Source organism: Musca domestica, unplaced genomic scaffold, assembly GCF_030504385.1.
Source record: "Musca domestica strain aabys unplaced genomic scaffold, Musca_domestica.polishedcontigs.V.1.1 24, whole genome shotgun sequence".
Classification (NCBI taxonomy): domain Eukaryota; kingdom Metazoa; phylum Arthropoda; class Insecta; order Diptera; family Muscidae; genus Musca; species Musca domestica.
The window spans coordinates 5,635,089-5,653,081 of record NW_026712272.1 but is presented as its reverse complement, the minus strand read 5'-3'; the positions used below and the strand labels follow the sequence as shown (position 1 = coordinate 5,653,081).

At 33.9% G+C, this 17,993-nt stretch overlaps 1 protein-coding gene across 5 annotated transcripts in view; it reads right to left on the bottom strand.

Annotated features, from left to right (window-relative positions):
• Positions 1 to 13,179: 13,179 nt before the first annotated feature.
• The window catches only part of LOC101891276 (CD82 antigen), a 35,123-nt gene continuing 30,309 nt past the window's right edge, over positions 13,180 to 17,993 (bottom strand). For all 5 annotated transcript variants that reach the window (XM_020035673.2, XM_005180360.4, XM_011292912.3 and 2 more), the window contains exons 3-6: positions 16,100 to 16,294; positions 15,238 to 15,417; positions 14,475 to 14,690; positions 13,180 to 14,404 (exon numbers count right to left, since the gene is read on the bottom strand). In XM_020035673.2, the coding sequence (XP_019891232.1) occupies positions 14,255 to 14,404; positions 14,475 to 14,690; positions 15,238 to 15,417; positions 16,100 to 16,294 (741 nt within the window). In that variant the 3' untranslated portion in view covers positions 13,180 to 14,254. The remainder of the gene's footprint in view (positions 14,405 to 14,474; positions 14,691 to 15,237; positions 15,418 to 16,099; positions 16,295 to 17,993) is intronic.

Sequence of the window (17,993 nt, the reverse complement as noted above, 5' to 3'; positions counted from 1 at the left end):
AATGCAATTTAGATCTCTCAGAAATGTTTTCTTCCTAAAGAGACCCTTTTCTCGGCAGACAAAAAGTTCGTTATTAGATAAAATAAAAAAATCCTTAGATATCCCTAACAGATATTCCTGAAGAGAATACTCTCCAAAAGCCTAATTTAGATGGAGGGCCTAAACGATTTTTGGAGACCTTCTGAGGTTATATGATTCTTTTAGGGTATTTTATATATAACATATATTTTGGATGTCTTCTGGATATTCTAGGTCATTCAATGGATACATAAGAAATTGTACTTTAATTTTTGTGATAAAATTGACCTCAAAGATATTCTCCATACAGGGGACTTTTTAGAGGTCACTTTCATACCTTATAGACCCTCTTTAGGTGTGCTTCTAAAAATAGAAGACATTTTTAGGCCTTCTTTTTAATTAATTCTTAGGAAGACTAAATCCCTGAATGGGATTCTGAAGACACTTTAGAAGAAAAGTCCTAAAAGGTATTTTTACATTTGAAGATCTGATACATCACATATTTAGAGGTCATTTGGGTGTGTCAGAGCTTTCAAAGATTATAAAAGGATAATTTTCTTTTAGGGACAAAATTGGTCTGAAAGATATTCTTCAGATAGTGAAAATTTAAGACATTCTAATGATGTTTCTAAAAATAGAAGACATTTTAAGGTCATCTTGAATTGGGGTCATCTATAGAATATACCTATAAGACCTCAGGTTGACTTCTTAAAAAAAAAGATTTCTTATCGACGAAATTTAGATCTCTCAAAAATATATTGTTTCTATAGGAAGAAGATCCGCTGAAGGAAATAACTTTTAAAGTCCCTAAATGGGATTTTGAAGACCCTATAGAAGTCCCATATTTAGAAAAGTACTAAAAGGTATCATTGCTTTAGGAGATCTTATATATCAGACATTTAAATGTCATCTATGTGTGCCAGAGCCTTCAAAGGATACGAAAGAAGACTTTATTTTTAGGAAGAAAATATGGCTGACAAAAATTCTCTTGGGCGTGCTTCTGAAAATAGAAGATATTTAAAGATACTCTTGAAAGAGAAGGCCTTATAGAGGTCATCTATAAAATATCTCTTTAAAACTCTTTCCTAAAAAAATTATTTTTTCGACGAAATTTAAATGCCTCTAAAATTTCCTCAGGGTACTTTTTGAAATTACTCCTTGAAATGAACTTTTAAATTCTCCAAGTTGGATTCTGAAGATCCTGCAGAAGTCTTATATAGAAAAGTGATAAAATAGACCTGAAAGATATTCTCTAAATACGGGACTTTTTAGACCCTCTTAAAGTCTTAGGTGTACCTCTCAAAATAGAAGACATTTTAAGGTGCTCTTGAAAGAAAATACCTAATTTAAGTCATCTATAGAAAAACCTCCTTCTTAAAAAATTTTTCGACGAAATTTAGATGCCTCAAGTGTGTATTATTTCTACTGAGACCTTTTGAAATTACCCCTTAGGAATAATACCCGAAGATATCTTATATCTCATAAAGGATACTTAACTTTTTGGGATAAAATAAACCTAAAAGATATTTTCAACCCTTTCAGACCTAATAAACCCTATTAAGGACTTAGGCGTTCTTTTGAAAATATAAGACATTTTAAGGTCCTCTTGAAGGAGAAGGCCTATAAGAGGTCTCATATAGAATATCTTCATAAGACCTCAGGGTGTTTTCTTTAAAAATATGCGAGCCCTCTGGATATGAGAGCAGCCTTAAATGGACTCCTAAAAATAAGAGAATTTTGGATGCCTCTAAAAATTAAAGCTCTTAGTTATTTTTTAGGTGGGCTTTTAAATATAGAGGTCCAGAGGCCTTCCAAAAATGCAGGTTCTTTAATATGTATTTTAAAAACAAAAAACTTTTTAGGGGTTTTCTAAAGATAAAATACTCTTTAGTGGTCATTAAAATAAACACGACCTCTCAAATGACTTCTAAAAAATGGAAGGTGCTTTAGGATGCACGACATATAAAAGTCCCTTCAGATATCCCTTAAAATTTCGTTTGGGCTTCCAAATACAGTTTTCTAGGTGGCCACTTAAATATAGAAGTCCACAAGAGTGAACATACAAAACCTCTCGGAGATCTGTCAAAAAAGGTCCACTTAGACCTTTGAGAGTTCTTCTAAAAGACAACATACAAATGTTCTTTCAGAGGTCCTTTAAATTGGAGATTTTCCAATGAAACATTTCGCTTTGAAATTCTGAAGGCCTTTGGAAGGTCCTCTTAAATTAGAAGCCTCATAGACTTCCTCCAAAGTTAAAAGATCTGCTATAGGTCTTATCAAAGCAAATACATTTTAAGGACCTTTTTTAAATGCAGGAGCATTTTCAGCATCTATTGGAATAATAAAGGCCTCTTAGCACCCAAGAGAAAGAAAACCCTTTCAAATACTTTTAAAAACTCTCAGACGGTCTCCTTAATATACTAGACCTTTAAGAGATCTTCCAAAGGTAGAGATCCTTTACGAGGACCTTTTCTCATTTTCTCAAATATATGGAGATCTTGCGAGAGAAAAATTGTTCTTTTGGAGATGAAGAAGTAGTCTTTTTACATATCCTCTAAAAATAGCCTCATAGACATCTTCCAAAGAAACAAGAACTCTCAGAGGTCTAATCAAAAGTATATTTTAGCGACCTTCTTAGGGTACAAGACACTTGTTAGAGTCTTTTGTATATACAAGACCTTAATCTTCCATGGATGAAAGGATCTTAGGATCCCCTACAGTCGGATATCCTTTAAAAGCCCTTCTTGAAGCCTTGAAACACCTTTGAGAAGACTTCTAAAAGACTACAGATAAAATTCCATTGGGCTTCCAAATACAGAGGTCTTCCAACTAAACAGGTCCTTTTAGAGATCCTGAAGGCGATTGGGCGGTCCTCTAAAAATAGAAACCTCACAGTGATCTTCAAAAGATTAAAGTAAGAGGTCTTATCTTTAGGTTTTTCTACCAATGAAATTCCTTACAAAGGTCCTTATGTAGCAAAACCATTTTCAGAGTCTTTAGAATATAAACGATCTTCCAGAGGCCTTTCAAAAATGAAAGACCCTTTAGGATATTTTGCCAATGGATATCCTTACAAAGGTCATTTACAAGTTTCAAGGGTGCTTTCTGAAAATACAACACATTTTAGAGATCTTCAAAAGTCCCTCTAAACCCCAGAAGAAGACGCTTAAAAGGCTAGAGGACTTATGGAGGTAGAGGAAGCCAAAGGCAAAACCATTTACCGATGTCCTGAAGATAAAAGACCTTTAAGAGACCAAAAATAGAAAATCTGAAGTTGACTTCCAAAAAAAGAAGAAGACTAAAGTTGACTTCCAAAAAAAGAAGACTTTTAGAAGTCCTTCAAAGGAAGAAAAAATGTCAGAGGACTTATAAAAAGGAGAGTTTTCTTAAGATTAAATAATTTTGTTGTCGCAAAATGTCTGGGATTTTCTCCCCAGGAGTTATTTTAAAAAATATCTCCTATGACAAAAAACCAAGTGACGAGATCCTAAGTTGAGAGTTTTATGTTAACTTGCAATCGGAAACTATTCCCCAAAGACCTCCCTTTAGTTTTTTATTAATTATTCAGTTTAATCAATTTATAATATATATAGTTTCTGTTTTTTTTTTTTTTTATTTTCTTCTTTTGGTTTTCTCTATTTCCTTTTATTGTGCTTTTTATTCTGTTGTCCATGTATTGATGTATTTATTTCTGTTGTAAAAAGTTTTTGTTTCTGTTTCTGTTGTATGTAAGAATCCGGTTGTATTAAAAAATGTTTTGTTTTTTTTTTCGGTTTTGGTATTCGGTCTTTAAAGAGTTCATATAAAATGTTTAAATTGTTGTGTATTTTTTCTTTGTTTAATAATTTAGTTTTAAATATCAAATTTCTATAAATCTTTTCGTGTATATATTTTTTTTTGTTTAAGTTTTAGTTTGTATTTGTTTTTTTTTTTTTAAATTTCAAAGTCTAACAGTTAAAGTAAATTTGTTTTTTTTTTTTTGTCTTAACAATTGCTTGTCCTAATAAGAATCACAAATAAATATTAAAAATGAAAAAAACATATTCCTTTGGTTTTTTTGTTGACAAAAAAAAACTCATATCCAAGATTATACAGGGTGAGATAAAAAAAGACTGCAACCAACTTCAGACTGCTGTTATTTCTAAGCCACTCGTCCGACAGCTGGTAAAATTATTCCACTGACAGCTCATCATATTGTATACAAGCGTACAAAAGCATTTTGATGAGAATTTTCCAGAAAAAGAGTTATTAGTGATTAAATTCAAGCGTGATCTCTTTATATTTGGCTGTGGCTATCGTTAGCATTTAAATGTGAATCAATCTTTTGTGTCTCGTACCATCGCTCGTTACCGTGATGCTGGTAGCGTAGCCCGACGTCAAGGACGTGGACAGAAGAAAACGGCAACATCAGTAGAAATGGTTCGAAAAGTAAAGAAGCGAATCGATCAAAACCCTAGCAGTGGTGGAAAAATGGCTCGTGAGCTGAACATATCGTAATATTCCATTCGGCAAATATTGAAAAATGAGCTCGTGGTAAAGCCATTGAAATTTCTAAAAAGTGCAAGAACTTACACCGCTACAGAAAGAAAATAGACTCAAAAGAGCTAAAGAGTTGCTTCGCTTGGCCGAAAGTGGTGAACTGCAGAATTTGGTTTTCTCCGATGAGAAAACATTCGTTGACCAGTAGTTGGTAAACAAACAAAATGATCGTGTTTACTTGCCAAAGAAAACAACTGAAAATGTGCACCTTCGGTTGGCCACCAGAACTCAAGCGCCGGCCATGGTGATGGTGTGGGCCGATGGTCACTCTCCGATCGTATTTATCGACCGGGGCATCAGAATAAATGCCGAATATTATCGCGAAAATATTCTGGAGGGTGTATTAAAGCCTTGAGCACGCAAACATTTTGACCGCAGACCTTGGACAATCCAACAGGACTCATCAGCATGACACTCAGCACGCGGCACCCAAAAATGGCTACAAAATGAGGTTCCTCGCTTCATTTCCAGCGCACAATGGCAACCAAAATATCCGGATACCAATCCGTTGGACTATTGTGTCTGGAGCATTTTGAAAGGCAAGTTTGGCACTAAAAAATACCAAAGTGTCGATCACCTCAAACAAGCGGGTCGTTGGGAATGGGCCAAAATACCACAGAGCAACATTCGGGAATCATGTGACGGTTTCATTGGCCGTTTGAACAAATCTGAACTTATTCCAAAATTTTATGCTATTTTGCGACATTTTTTGATATCAATTAATAATATTAAAAAAAAAATTAAAAATTATGACGTTTGACATTGTTGTAGTTTTTTTTTATCTCACCCTGTATTTTCCTTTGGTTAATGTTTAAAGAATTGAGTAACTTGGACGCTTCGCAATAGTATATGAAGTCCAGACAGATTTGTTGTGGAAGTGGATCTTCATTCACAGTGTGCTGTTGAAAATGACACTGCAGATGCCACACCATCAGAAATCAGCAACATATTATGTTGCCAGGTTGACAGAAACCTGGACCGTTGGAACATACTATGGCTACACAACTCCATCTTGGATATAGCACATTAAAGCCGGAAATTAAAAAACCTACAACGTTAAATCAACTTAGAATTTCTTGGTAATAGAATTGGATTAATAATCATGTGTACTGCAGGAGAATTTGATATATTGTAAACATAAAATAAAAAAAAAATATCGGATGGAAGTAATTTTAAAAACCTACTGGAACACAAGCTGCTGAAAAGATGAAGTGCTGTCTCTAAGGACCTTCAAATATCATTTTCCCATATTTTTTTTATTTTAAAATAAGGTACTTAATATCTACAATGAATGTATTTTTTTTTTTTTTGCTTGGATTGTATTAATATTATTATTTTTTGGAAATTTTATTATATATTCTCTTGGATAACTTAATATTTAACAAACACAAAAAAATATTCGCTTATTTGTAAACAGTTAATAACATTACGTTCCCATAAATAATTTTAATAGGGTGTAGAAAAAATTTACCTTAAAAACATATTACATATATATTAATTTGCTCTATTTTCTATTTAAAAGTTATGACATAAAATTCTAAATATGTATATAGTAATATTTTGTTTATTTCATAATTAATTATTTAAAAATAAAGACAGGTTATCGTTTGATTACATTTTGTTTTTTGTATTTTTTTGATTTAATCAACGGTGTAAATAAATGGTTCATTTCTAAAAAAGCAGGTAAACAGTTACAAATGTAAGGTTATTTTTTATTTAGTTACACAATACCAATGGCAAGATTTGCAGAGTTGCACAGGTCACAAAAATAATTTAAAGATGTGAAATAAATGATTTTCTTGGATCTTCCATAGAACGAGTTTAAAGAAAACAATACCGTAAATTGGTATTTTATAAATAAAATACCTTCTAAGGGTCTATAATTTATAGACGATTTTCTGGTATCATTCTAAGGTTAGAAGATATTTCTATGTATTTTATAAAATTTAAACTCACATTTAATTGTTATTCTATGGATATTATTCATTTAGCAAATGTTTAATACATTGAGGAGCTAATAAAAGGACAATATTTTACTTTGGTCTTTTTTTAAATTTATATTTTACATATATTTCCTCTATAGAGCAAATACCGTAATACAGTCGCCGCTATCATTGTGTTTTTATGGCATACGCGAAGTTTTACGTTTACAATAGCTATATAGAAAAACACCATCAAAATCGATCAGAACATCAGAGTGATTATTTATTCTACTTCACAATGTATGAAGTACGAAAAAAAAGATTATTTATTAAAAGCCAGCGGAAACAGTCGCAAGGGGCGCTGATAAACAATCGGGAAAACATAGAAAAATACAAAATGGCAAAAGGAATGCTGTGTTAAAATTGGAAAAAAATTATTTTAGAAGTCAGAAAAATTGTGAACTTCGTGAGTAAGCACCAAGGTAAAAACCTATATGACCTGTCAAAATTAATAAGAGAAAGAAGATATTTAATTAGAAGGCACATAGGCCAAGTCTATAAAATTAGTTTTGGCCACTGTAAAAACCTGTGGGGCGTTTGCACCTTTCTCTATATCAAAGTGGACAAAGGCATTGGAAAGCAGAAAAAAAACCAGCGGAAAAAAGGTCACACCAGTGGTATTAAGGGTATCCCAAACAGAACACAATTTTTAAATTTTAAATAAAAAACAGATTTAAAAACAAGTCGTGAAACTTTATTATATCGTTAAATAAATGGCCGCCAAAATGTTCAGAGACCGTTTTTCATATTCCATCATCCTATTTCCTTGAGTAGTCCGCGGCTTATTCGCGCAGACCTTCGACTTCAGAAAACACCAAAGAAAAAAAATCTAAAGGTATTAAATCACACGGCCAATTCTGGTCTCCAAAACCCGAAATAACACGACCGGAAATAACTAATGCAGCCATTGAATTGTCCTCCACATTCATTTCATCGATTCTAGGCAGAAAAGAACTGGTTGTCCTTTTACAATACTGATTTCCGGTATCTCGAAGCAAGCCTACGGTTTCATTAAAAATTAAGTTGAATGCAATGTGACTGCAGGACATGAGTAAACCAATTTACATTTATATGATCAGATACGCTTAACTGCGGAGGAAAGTTAAAGAGGTTTGACATATTTGCATTTAAAGTTAAAAGTTCTTCGTTAACGGAAACAAGACTTATTAAAGTAATCGGAATCTCACGCATACATCAATATAGTCTTCCAAGGCGTCAATTAAAGGGGGCTCGTCCGTACATATATAAAATATAGTATAAAAAAATTAAATCGCTTGATTTATGCGACGAAATAGCTCCAAAATGACTCGATCGACAACTGAATTGTTTCTCTGGCTGTATGAAATGTGGCGCCGTCTTGTTGGACTTACATGGCCTCCACATTCATTTATTCAATTCTGGGTAAGAAAAAATGGTTAACATTTAACGATACGGAACACCATTGACTGTTTGCGCTTGACCTGCCTAATTTTCATAAAAAAACAGGCCCAATGATCCCTCCATACCAAAAACCACTCCACGCAGTGACACGTTGAGGATGTATTTGCTTCTCGTGCATCAACCGATGATTTTCCTAACCTCAAATGCGACAATTCTGTTCATTGACGAATCCATTAAGACTTTGCTTACCAAAAGTCATGCAAACCAAACACATATCTGAGTGAAATTTTATCAACCTATATCATTTCGTTCGGAAGCTGGTGTGATTTCCACATACGGACAGCCTAACACCACAACCTCCTAATGATGCTTCTTCATAGCTGGAAACATGTATGATTTTCAAAGTATTTAAATATAATGTGTTGCCTGGCAACTTTACAAATTGTGCATGGTGTGTGAACTTTTATATGATAACTTTAAAGGTCTACTTGTGACTTGTGTGTTGTTGGATGTTCGATTTATAATATCTACAAATTATCCATAGAGAAAGGCTACAATGATTACATTTCCCTTCAAACTGATAATAATAATTATCCTAATTATAAGATTTAATATAAACCTAACCTTGAAATGAATATCATCCAGAATTTTATAACAAATTAACACAAACATTAATTTCATTTGCACGCCAAAAGCCAAGAATTTTAATATAGAATATTTTTTTAGAATTAGACTAAATAAATATATAAATATTAATATATGGTTCATTTCAAAAGTCAAAAATAGTTTTCTTTTTACCAATTACAATTATTTCTCATTTATACTTTTTTTTTGGGAGGTTCGATGTTTAGGTTAAATTACTTTTCTTTTTCAATGGACAATATGTTTGTGAGTTTTTTTATTATTATTTTAAATATTGTTTGAGCTTTATTTTTTGAACTTGTGGAATGTGGTATTTCGCTGCTGTTTTTTTAATAAAAATGCTGATAAAAAAATATTTTGTATATAATAAAAAAACTTATTTGGCATTCTGAAAAATATATATTTTTCTAATTTTTTTAGTATGTAAATTGTATAAATAAGCGGAAGACTCTTAACACAAAAATTGGCATTTATGAATGAAAATGGAATAGAAATTTGTTGTTGTTTGTTAACTATTAAAAAAAAAACAATGAGAAAATATAAAATAATTCAGAAAACCCATCATGTTATAACCAAACCAAGTTTGTAGATTCCTATCCCGCTTCTGGGAAAAAATTGATTTGTGGAATTTCGCGGATATTTATTGGGTCTAGTAAATATCAACTGTCAATTCTATTGCGAATGCTCCAAATGAGGACGATTTTCAAATCCAGTGGATTTTATTTAACGTCATTTAACGTGCGCAATGGAATTTACGGTTGAAATCCAGTGGATATGTTGTGTGCGTACGACATTTAAGACTAGAATACACGTTATTTTAGAGTCATATGTAACGTGATTTTCTACTATGTTGAACTACTGTTGAATTATAAAGCATACTTTTAGGCACTCCCCAGAATTTTTAATATAAAAAGAAATGCATTTCAGTCTAGTAAAAATCATATATTTTGTATGGTAAAGTCATGGTAGAATAATTCAGGTAGTCGCATCGACACAGCTGCTGGGACAATCAACTGTCAAACCAATTTTGGAATTGAAAATTTTGAATGAAAAATTATTGAAATTTATAAATTTTTTGAAAAATGATAAATGAAAAAATAAAATGAAAAAAACATTAAAAGTCGACTTATTTTAAAAAATAAAACATTAAAAAAATTGACATATTAATGTTCCCAAGCTTTGATGCATGTATCAGTTATAAAAACGTCAAATATAAAATATGAAAAAGTCACTTTACATATGACAATTATAGTGTTTAATCGGACACAGATATTCGAAAGATCGATGTCCATAAAGTAGACAAATATATAAACTTTTGTCCCTCTACCTCGCCAGGGAAACATAACAATTAGGTGTTATGCGACCAAGTGTCTATCAGCGTTCTTAGTTTGTCTGTAGTCATGTACCCCTCAACGAATATTAACTTAAGTCTCGATTACAAATTATGTTAGAGCCATACTGACGTTAGAGTATACTGATTTTCATAATTTTTGTTTTACATTATATAGCATACTTTTAGGAGTCAAGCCTCTTTATCATAAATTTAGCTTTCCGACGTTATGATGATATTATTCCTGTATTATTCCCATGAAGGTAAAGCCCATGGCACAATGGAGGTAGAACAGTTTTGTAAAACTACTGAAATACAGGCCTGAAGCTATGCCCATTTTTTGTCAGAATTATTCAAAATGACTTACAACAAGTTGTTCTCATTTATTTGATATTTTTTCTAATTTTTAAAATTAGTTAAAAAGGCGAAATAAGAATGAAACGCCTGGAATTCCTTTCATAGACACGATCGACATTGTTCAATATGTCAATTCGATGGCAAGACTGTTTAATCGGCTAAAGTTGGGCACACTCAGAAAAAAATTGTGACCCGCAAGTAGCTTTACCTAACCTTTTTATTGTATTGGATCTCATTGGGTCACAGCCAATACCGTTCAACTCAAACTCTTCGGGTAAAAGTATAAATCTCATCCCATACACTGACTGTCTAATATTTTGCACATGGATGTATGGGTTTATTGCAGAACGTAGGTAGTAGATGGATTCTATAAGACCAACTTTCCTGCCACGTTGGTTCTTATTACGACACCAACTTAAATCACTTCTCAGATAGTTTTAAACCTGATAAATATGTCCAACCATAATATTCATTCTAGTCCAGTTTCAGGCGTCGATTAGTACTTTGAGGATCATGGAAATTATTCTATAGAAAGATCGACACACTTAGACATCCATGTATTTTACAACGATTTGTTTAATGATATCGGGTTTACGCATTCCATTTTCCGGTTCTAAGCTTTCATACGATTAATATTATAATACCAAAAGTGCTAAGTTAGTTGCAGATAAGACAGATTCCAGACAACATCTTCATCGCAACAGTGAAGGGTTGTATGTCTGACACTCTTAGCACTCTTCACTATAATTTTAGTGTATTCCAAGTTGAAATCTGTGCAATGTTCAAACCTTCAACATATCCAAGAGTATTTTGGGTCCTGTGGTCACGTTTTTACAAACTGTCAACCTACCCTAAACACACCCAATGTGTTGTCCATCTAATCCAAAGTTGTTTAGGACTCAACATTTGTTTGGAAACTATCGGAATGCTCCGTAATTGTTGTTGGGTACCTTAACAAACCACCTCAAATAGACCATTAGCTATTCAAGAGTATCGGTCAATTTTATGGCGAACTTGAAATCACTCAATTCCCACGCCAAAATTTTTAGTCTCGGTTTAAGGCTAGATTTCCAGGCAATCGAAAGATTTTTGGAACTGAAGCAGTGGCTGAAGGCGGGGATCTGGATTGACAATATAATCATGGAACTCTCGATGAATGATTAAGAGAGGTCCAACAATAATGGATTCAGTTTTGCCTTATTAAGGCGAAGATCATATGTTTTTATGATTTAAGTGTTTGTTTTCTCTTTCGAGACGAGCTTAATGATCTGAAATTTGCAGTGAAAAGGAAAGCCAGATAGACACTATCACACACTCACCACTATGCGACGCGTTTCGCCGTTGGTTAAGCGGCTCATCAGGCATATTTGATGTGGATGATGGCTTACAAGGGCCGTTCTCTGGAAAGTAGTATATATTTCGAACTTATTGCAAATTAGCATATGCGAATTATACACTAGAAACTCTCCAGGTTCGACTCAAGTTCTATTGGCAGATCTTTTTCACAGCAACGTTTTGTTCAGTTTTTCGAAGATAATTTGACATAATCTTCCTGGAAAAGAACAAGCTTCCTCCTTTTCCCAACATAGCCCGTACTAAAACTCGATATGAAAGTTGCAACATTAGGACTATAACTTCTAAATAGACTATCACTAATCCGGATAGGTTCAACAAAAATCATAATATGATGATGTGTTAGCACAGCCCTTCAGTAGAAAATTTTAGATAATGGCGGATTAAAGGATCCAGTGTCTGGGCTCATTCTCTTTACTTAAACATGAACAGAAGATTTATAAAGCTAAATCATCGTGATCTAGCATTTTTTAAATGATCAGTTCTCAGGTTTATTGTTACTGCTGATTTTTTAATCTTCTATTGGGTTTTTTGTTTCTCTCTTTCTCTTTCCCTCACTGTCTCTTTTAAACTTTTCTTACAGGATAAGCCAAATGGACCAGTTGGTCTTCGAGTAAAAAAAGCGGCCTTCAACTTAACTACTTCCGTACTCTCCCCTTGAAATCTGAGCATTGCTTTGTGGGCTTCATCACTGACCACTTTCGCATAGCATAGCATGACTACGAAATGGGAGAATACTGTAGGCTTTGTAAGGGCTAACCAGTTCCTCTACTTTCAGATGCAATGTGCAAGGTGCTTCTGAGTCAGAAACTTCTCTCAGTCTTGATTAGCTTTTCCAAAGTACTTTCGGTATTGATTAGCTTTTCTAAAAGTCCTTATGAAGCATTTTTGTGGAATTTTTTCGGATCTTTGAAATAAGCCATTGTCTGCTCATGTTTAAGTTTCTTTACTATATTTTTTTTACATACAATATGTTCCTAATTTCTGCATACCTTGTGTAGATGTTGCATTTGCTTTAAGTTAATTTAGCAGATAAACATCCGAAACCGAAACTTATTATACGCATCTTTCAAGAATCAGGTTCTTGGCTACTTTTGTGTGTTTGACTGCAGTTCACATATCTCCTGTTTCTTTTTATCCTAGAATAGTTTTTTTTAAATTTCATTAGAATGTATTTAAATTTTCATTTTTCTTAGAACGTACTTTAAAAGTGGATATTATTATTGAGAGAACGCTACGAATCCTTTGAACATGTATTGATTACAGAAATGTAATTGCAATGTTATGTTGTTCTAGAGATATTCTCCTGACAACCATTAATTTCTAGTGGCTTAAAACCCAATGAAATTTATTTAAAATATATTTCTATGGGCTGCCTATTCAAAAACGTACAGTTGCTCTATTTTTCTACAGAACGATTTTGACCTCTTTAATCAAAGAAAAATATATATAAAAGAAGTGGGAACTTAAAACTTTTGGAAAACGGTTATAAACTGCTTGGTATAACATAGAATGGGTCTAATACTTTATATAATAAAATCATATAAAAAATGGAAATAAAAAATATGTTTGTGTAGTGTTTGTGTTTTATAAATATATTTTTTCGGTTTTCTTCATTTTTTTCTTTCAATAAATTTAATTTAGTCCCTTAAATTTACATTAAGTTTTTTTTTAATATTTTAATAACTAACAAAAAAGATTCTTATATTTTAATTTATGCGACATTTTCTTTGTTTTGTATGCGTGTGTGTTTTTTGTTATATTTTTCTATGTGTGGGGGTTTTCATTTCTTTTAATTAGACATTATGCTATATGAAAATGCTGTTGTTGTTTTTTAAGTGATGATCTCAAGGTTATGTTTCAATCTTTTTCTTAAATATTCGATTTTTTTTTTTTTTGTTTTGGAGAGTTTATTTTTAGATTTAATTTTTCATGCTTGGTTTAGAGACTATATACAAAAAAGGAAATTAATAAAATACAATTTTTAATATAAATTAAAAATAATAATAATAATATTTTGTGAATTGCTCTGTTTCAAAAGTTTGCATTTTGGTTGAGTTTAGTTTTTTTTAGATTCTATTGTGAAAGAGAAAAAATACATGAGATTCCTTAAAAGAGGAAATTGAGTCAGAGTATGTATGGAGAAGGAAAATCTTGCAGTTCTCCTTACTTCAAAAGTAGTCCTAACAATTGGCTTCTATATGTATGGCCCTTAAGACATTTTGTTTCCTAATTTTATTATAATATTCTCTGCTTCTTCTTCTCTTCTTTAACAATTCTTCATTTTCTTGTTGGTGTTTCTTCAATAGAAATGTTGCTGCGGTTCGTGTTGCACAACATACTGTTGATGGCGATGATGATGAGGAGCAGGATGATGATGCTGCTGCTGATGATGATGATGATGATGATGTTGGGGCTGACAATGTTGCTCCTCTTGTTGCTGATGATATTGTTGCAGTCGTTCTTGTTGCAGCTGTTGTTGTCTTTGTTGCAATTGATGTTGTTGTTGCGTATGATGACGCTGACGCTGTGAGTGTGGCTGATGTTGCTGCTGATACGTGTGCTGCTGTTGTTGCTGCTGCTGCTGCTGCCTTATAGAATACGGTTAGTATTTTTCATCGTCTGATATTTCCCTATGGGAATTCTGTAATTCTCAGGCCTTGTATTGCTGACTTCTCACGGCACAGCACAAGCTCAAGGACAAGGTCAAAGCCAACAATTCCAATAGGACAATGCCGCCAGTAATGCCAAAGAGCAATACCCAGTTTTCATAGATGACCTCAATCAATTTGTCCACACAGCCCTGGAAAGAGAATTGGATCGGAAAATTAATTTTTTTATATATTTTTTTTAAAGGATACCACCAATCTCACCTGTTGATGTATGGCCGGATTAATAGTGCCTCCGAATTTCAATTTCCTTGACATCTCACAAACATTCTCTTTCAATTCATCCTTACAGCAGGACTCGGGAATGTTGTAGAAGACATTCATGGAAGAGATGGCAATGTCGACAATATTTGTGCGATCTACGTTGTTGAAACGGCTGGTAGCCCAGTCAGCGGGACCATCAGCACCACAACATTTGAGCTAGGGCAAAAGAGGAACAGAAAATTAGATTTGAAATAGAAGAATTCCCGCATAGGATTTTCATAGGAAAACTTCCATTTCAGCCGGGCTTAATGGGATTTTCCATAGGAAAATGGGATTTTCCATAGGAAAACTTCCATTCCAGCCGATCTGAATGGGAATTTCAAAAACTTCCCTCCATCCGGGCTAATTGAGAAATTTCATTCCAGCCGGGCTGAATGGGATTTTCCATAGGAAAACTTCCATTCCAGCTGGGCTGAATGGGATTTTCCATAGGAAAACTTCCATTCCAGCTGGGCTGAATGGGATTTTCCATAGGAAAACTTCCATTCCAGCCGATCGGAATGGGATGTTCCACAGGAAAACTTCCCTCCAGCCGAGCTGAATGGGATTTTTCATAGGAAAACTTCCATTCCGGTCGGATTTTTCATAGGAAAACTTCCATTCCAGTCGGATATTTCATGGGAAAACTTCCATTCCAGCCGGGCTGAATGGGACTTTCCATATGGGATCTCATGTGAGTTTTCCTCTTCCCCCCTCCACTTACATTCTTTTGTATAGTATCAAACGTGACAGTACGCGAACTCATACTTGATTGACCATACTCCTCCTGTACAGAATATTTGACGGAGGCTCGAACAATATCATCTAGCTTATCTTTGTTATGGAATGCCCAGGCACCGGCAGCTATTTGTGCCACCATCACCACCAATATCACACAGAAGAACTGAAAAGGAAAATGACAAAACACAAAAAAGGTCAGCAAGTCAGACAGAGATAAGACGGAGGCAAAAGTCTGCAACAACAACAAATTTAAAGAGAATTAATCAAGCCTAAATTATGACAAAAGACCATTGGAGAATGGTGGGTGTGGGGGGATTGGGAAATCCTCAACCATTTTGTGTGTGTGTGTGTGTGTGTGTGAGGGAGAAAGGTTTTATTCTGTTTAATGAATGACTTCCATAATTGTGGGGGTGTAGTGCAGCCAGGCCTATTCCACCAACAACAAAATTTTCGACATCTAACCGTAAGAGGCCAATGACTATCCCAGGCCAACCGGTGGCCTGTCACATTCACATGCAACAGCTGTTGTTGGCTGGCTACGACAGCGAAAAACAAAGCAATAAAAATCAGTTAAAGTTCATTTTTCAATGCGGGCTACAACAACCTGTTGTTGGTTATTTTCGAATTTTGTTATGATTTGCTGGTTATTTGTTAGTTTGACTGACAACGCCTCCAAGTACTCCACACACACACGCATTCCCACCCACACCACATATTTCAGCGGTCTAGGGGGGACCCATTTTCACGAAAATTATTTAACACAAATTTTTGTTTGTTGGAATTTTAATTATGGTTCTGTTGTGGCATGACAATATTTGAATAGTCACTTAATTTGTTTTACTCACCGACACCAGCAGACATTGCGATTCTTTGAGAACGCCACAGCAACCGAAGAAAGCACCAATGGTAATAAGAACACCAATACCCAGGAACACATAGAGCGCAATGTAATAATGATTATAGGATTGTGTCATGGACAGAACAAAGGTGGGATCTGTCAGCAGCCAGGCGGAGGCAATAACAATGGCCAAACCAATAACCTGAAATGGAAAAAAAGGAAAAAACAGGTAAGTTTCAAAGGAGGAAACCAGCAAAAATGTTTATTAGAATGATTGTTAAAAAAAAGATGAAATCTTCATAGAAGAGTTTGAGGTTCAAACTCATCTTCATAGAAGAGTTTGAGGTTCAAACTCATTTTCATAGAAGAGTTTTAGGTTCAAACTCATCTTCATAGAAAAGTTTGAGGTTCAAACTCATTTTCATAGAAGAGTTTGAGGTTCAAACCTCTCTTCCTGGACGAGTTTGAGGTTCAAACTCCTCTTCGTAGAAGAGTTGGTGATTTAAACTTATCATCATAGCAGAGTTTGAGGTTCAAACTCCTCTTCATAGAAGAGTTTAAGTTCAAACTCCTTTTCATAGAAGAGTTTGAGGTTCAAACTCCTCTTCGTAGAAGAGTTTGAGGTTCAAATTCATCTTAACAGAAAAGTTTGAGGTTCAAATTCCCCTTCATAGAAGAGTTTGAGGTTCAAACTCCTCTTCGTAGAAAAGTCTTCTTCATAGAGGAGTTTGAGGTTCAAACTCTTCTTCATATATGGGTTTGAGGTTTAAATTTATCGTCATAGAATATTTTGAAGGTCAAACTCATCTTCATAGAAGAGTTTGAGGATCAAGCTCGTCTTCATAGAAGAGTATGATACACTGATTGATAGAATAGTTAGAGGGTTATTACGGTAAAGGTTCTCAATACACAATTTCAATGACAAAAATAATAAACGTACGATTATTCTTTTCATCCACTTACAACACTTTCTTTGTTTTAATTACCCTTTATTTATCTTTACACTTATCTCAGCTTCCCCGCATTTCCTCTCCTTGAAAATGAGGTTATCAAAAAAATTTAAGTATTTCCTAAACACTTAAAAATTTTCTCTGATGTCAAGCGATAACCTCCCCTATGCAAAGTCAGACAAAGTCTTACAATAACATTCAAACACAAACAAAAGATGCGGAATGCCCCAGCCGTATTTACAGCCATAAAAAATCACAGAGACACTGCACAATTTGTCTATTTACAACTCAAATTAATTACCATTTAGAGGAAAAATTAAGAATAAAGAAAAACAACAACAACAATGAAATGTGGGCCACACATAAAAAACCCTAAACAATTTTTTGGAGGAAGCAGAAGAAAAACAAAGGCCCACCGAATAAATTAGGTCTGCAACTGAAATAAAAAACAAAACGAAACATAAACAAAGATTTCAGAATCTCCAACTGCAAACAAAAGAAGAGGATGGAGACGTTGGGGATGATGGAAAAGAAGCTGCCGACATATTCCAAAAATAAGTTGGCTGGCTTTTGTTGTAAGGCTCATTCCCCCAACAAACACAAAAAAAATCATTAGAAAAAATAGCCAAAATCCCTTTCCGACCTTCCCTCGGCGTTTGTTGGCATTCGTGGAGCGTCAAAACTAATTAGCATGAAAAATGTAAAAGAAGAACTGGGAAAAAATCACAAATGCAACAAAGACATGAAATCTTTATGGAAATTCTAAAAACGAACAGAAAAACAAAAGAAACTACTACATGTTTGTGTGAATAAAAGCGTCTCACAGCTAAATTAGAGGGGAACAACATCCATATCCAACATCTTGCCGTCAATTGAGACGTTTCAAATGCAATTTGGCGCTGAATTGTTAATTGAATGACGAGAAATGTCTGAAAGGGCGCGGGAGGGGTA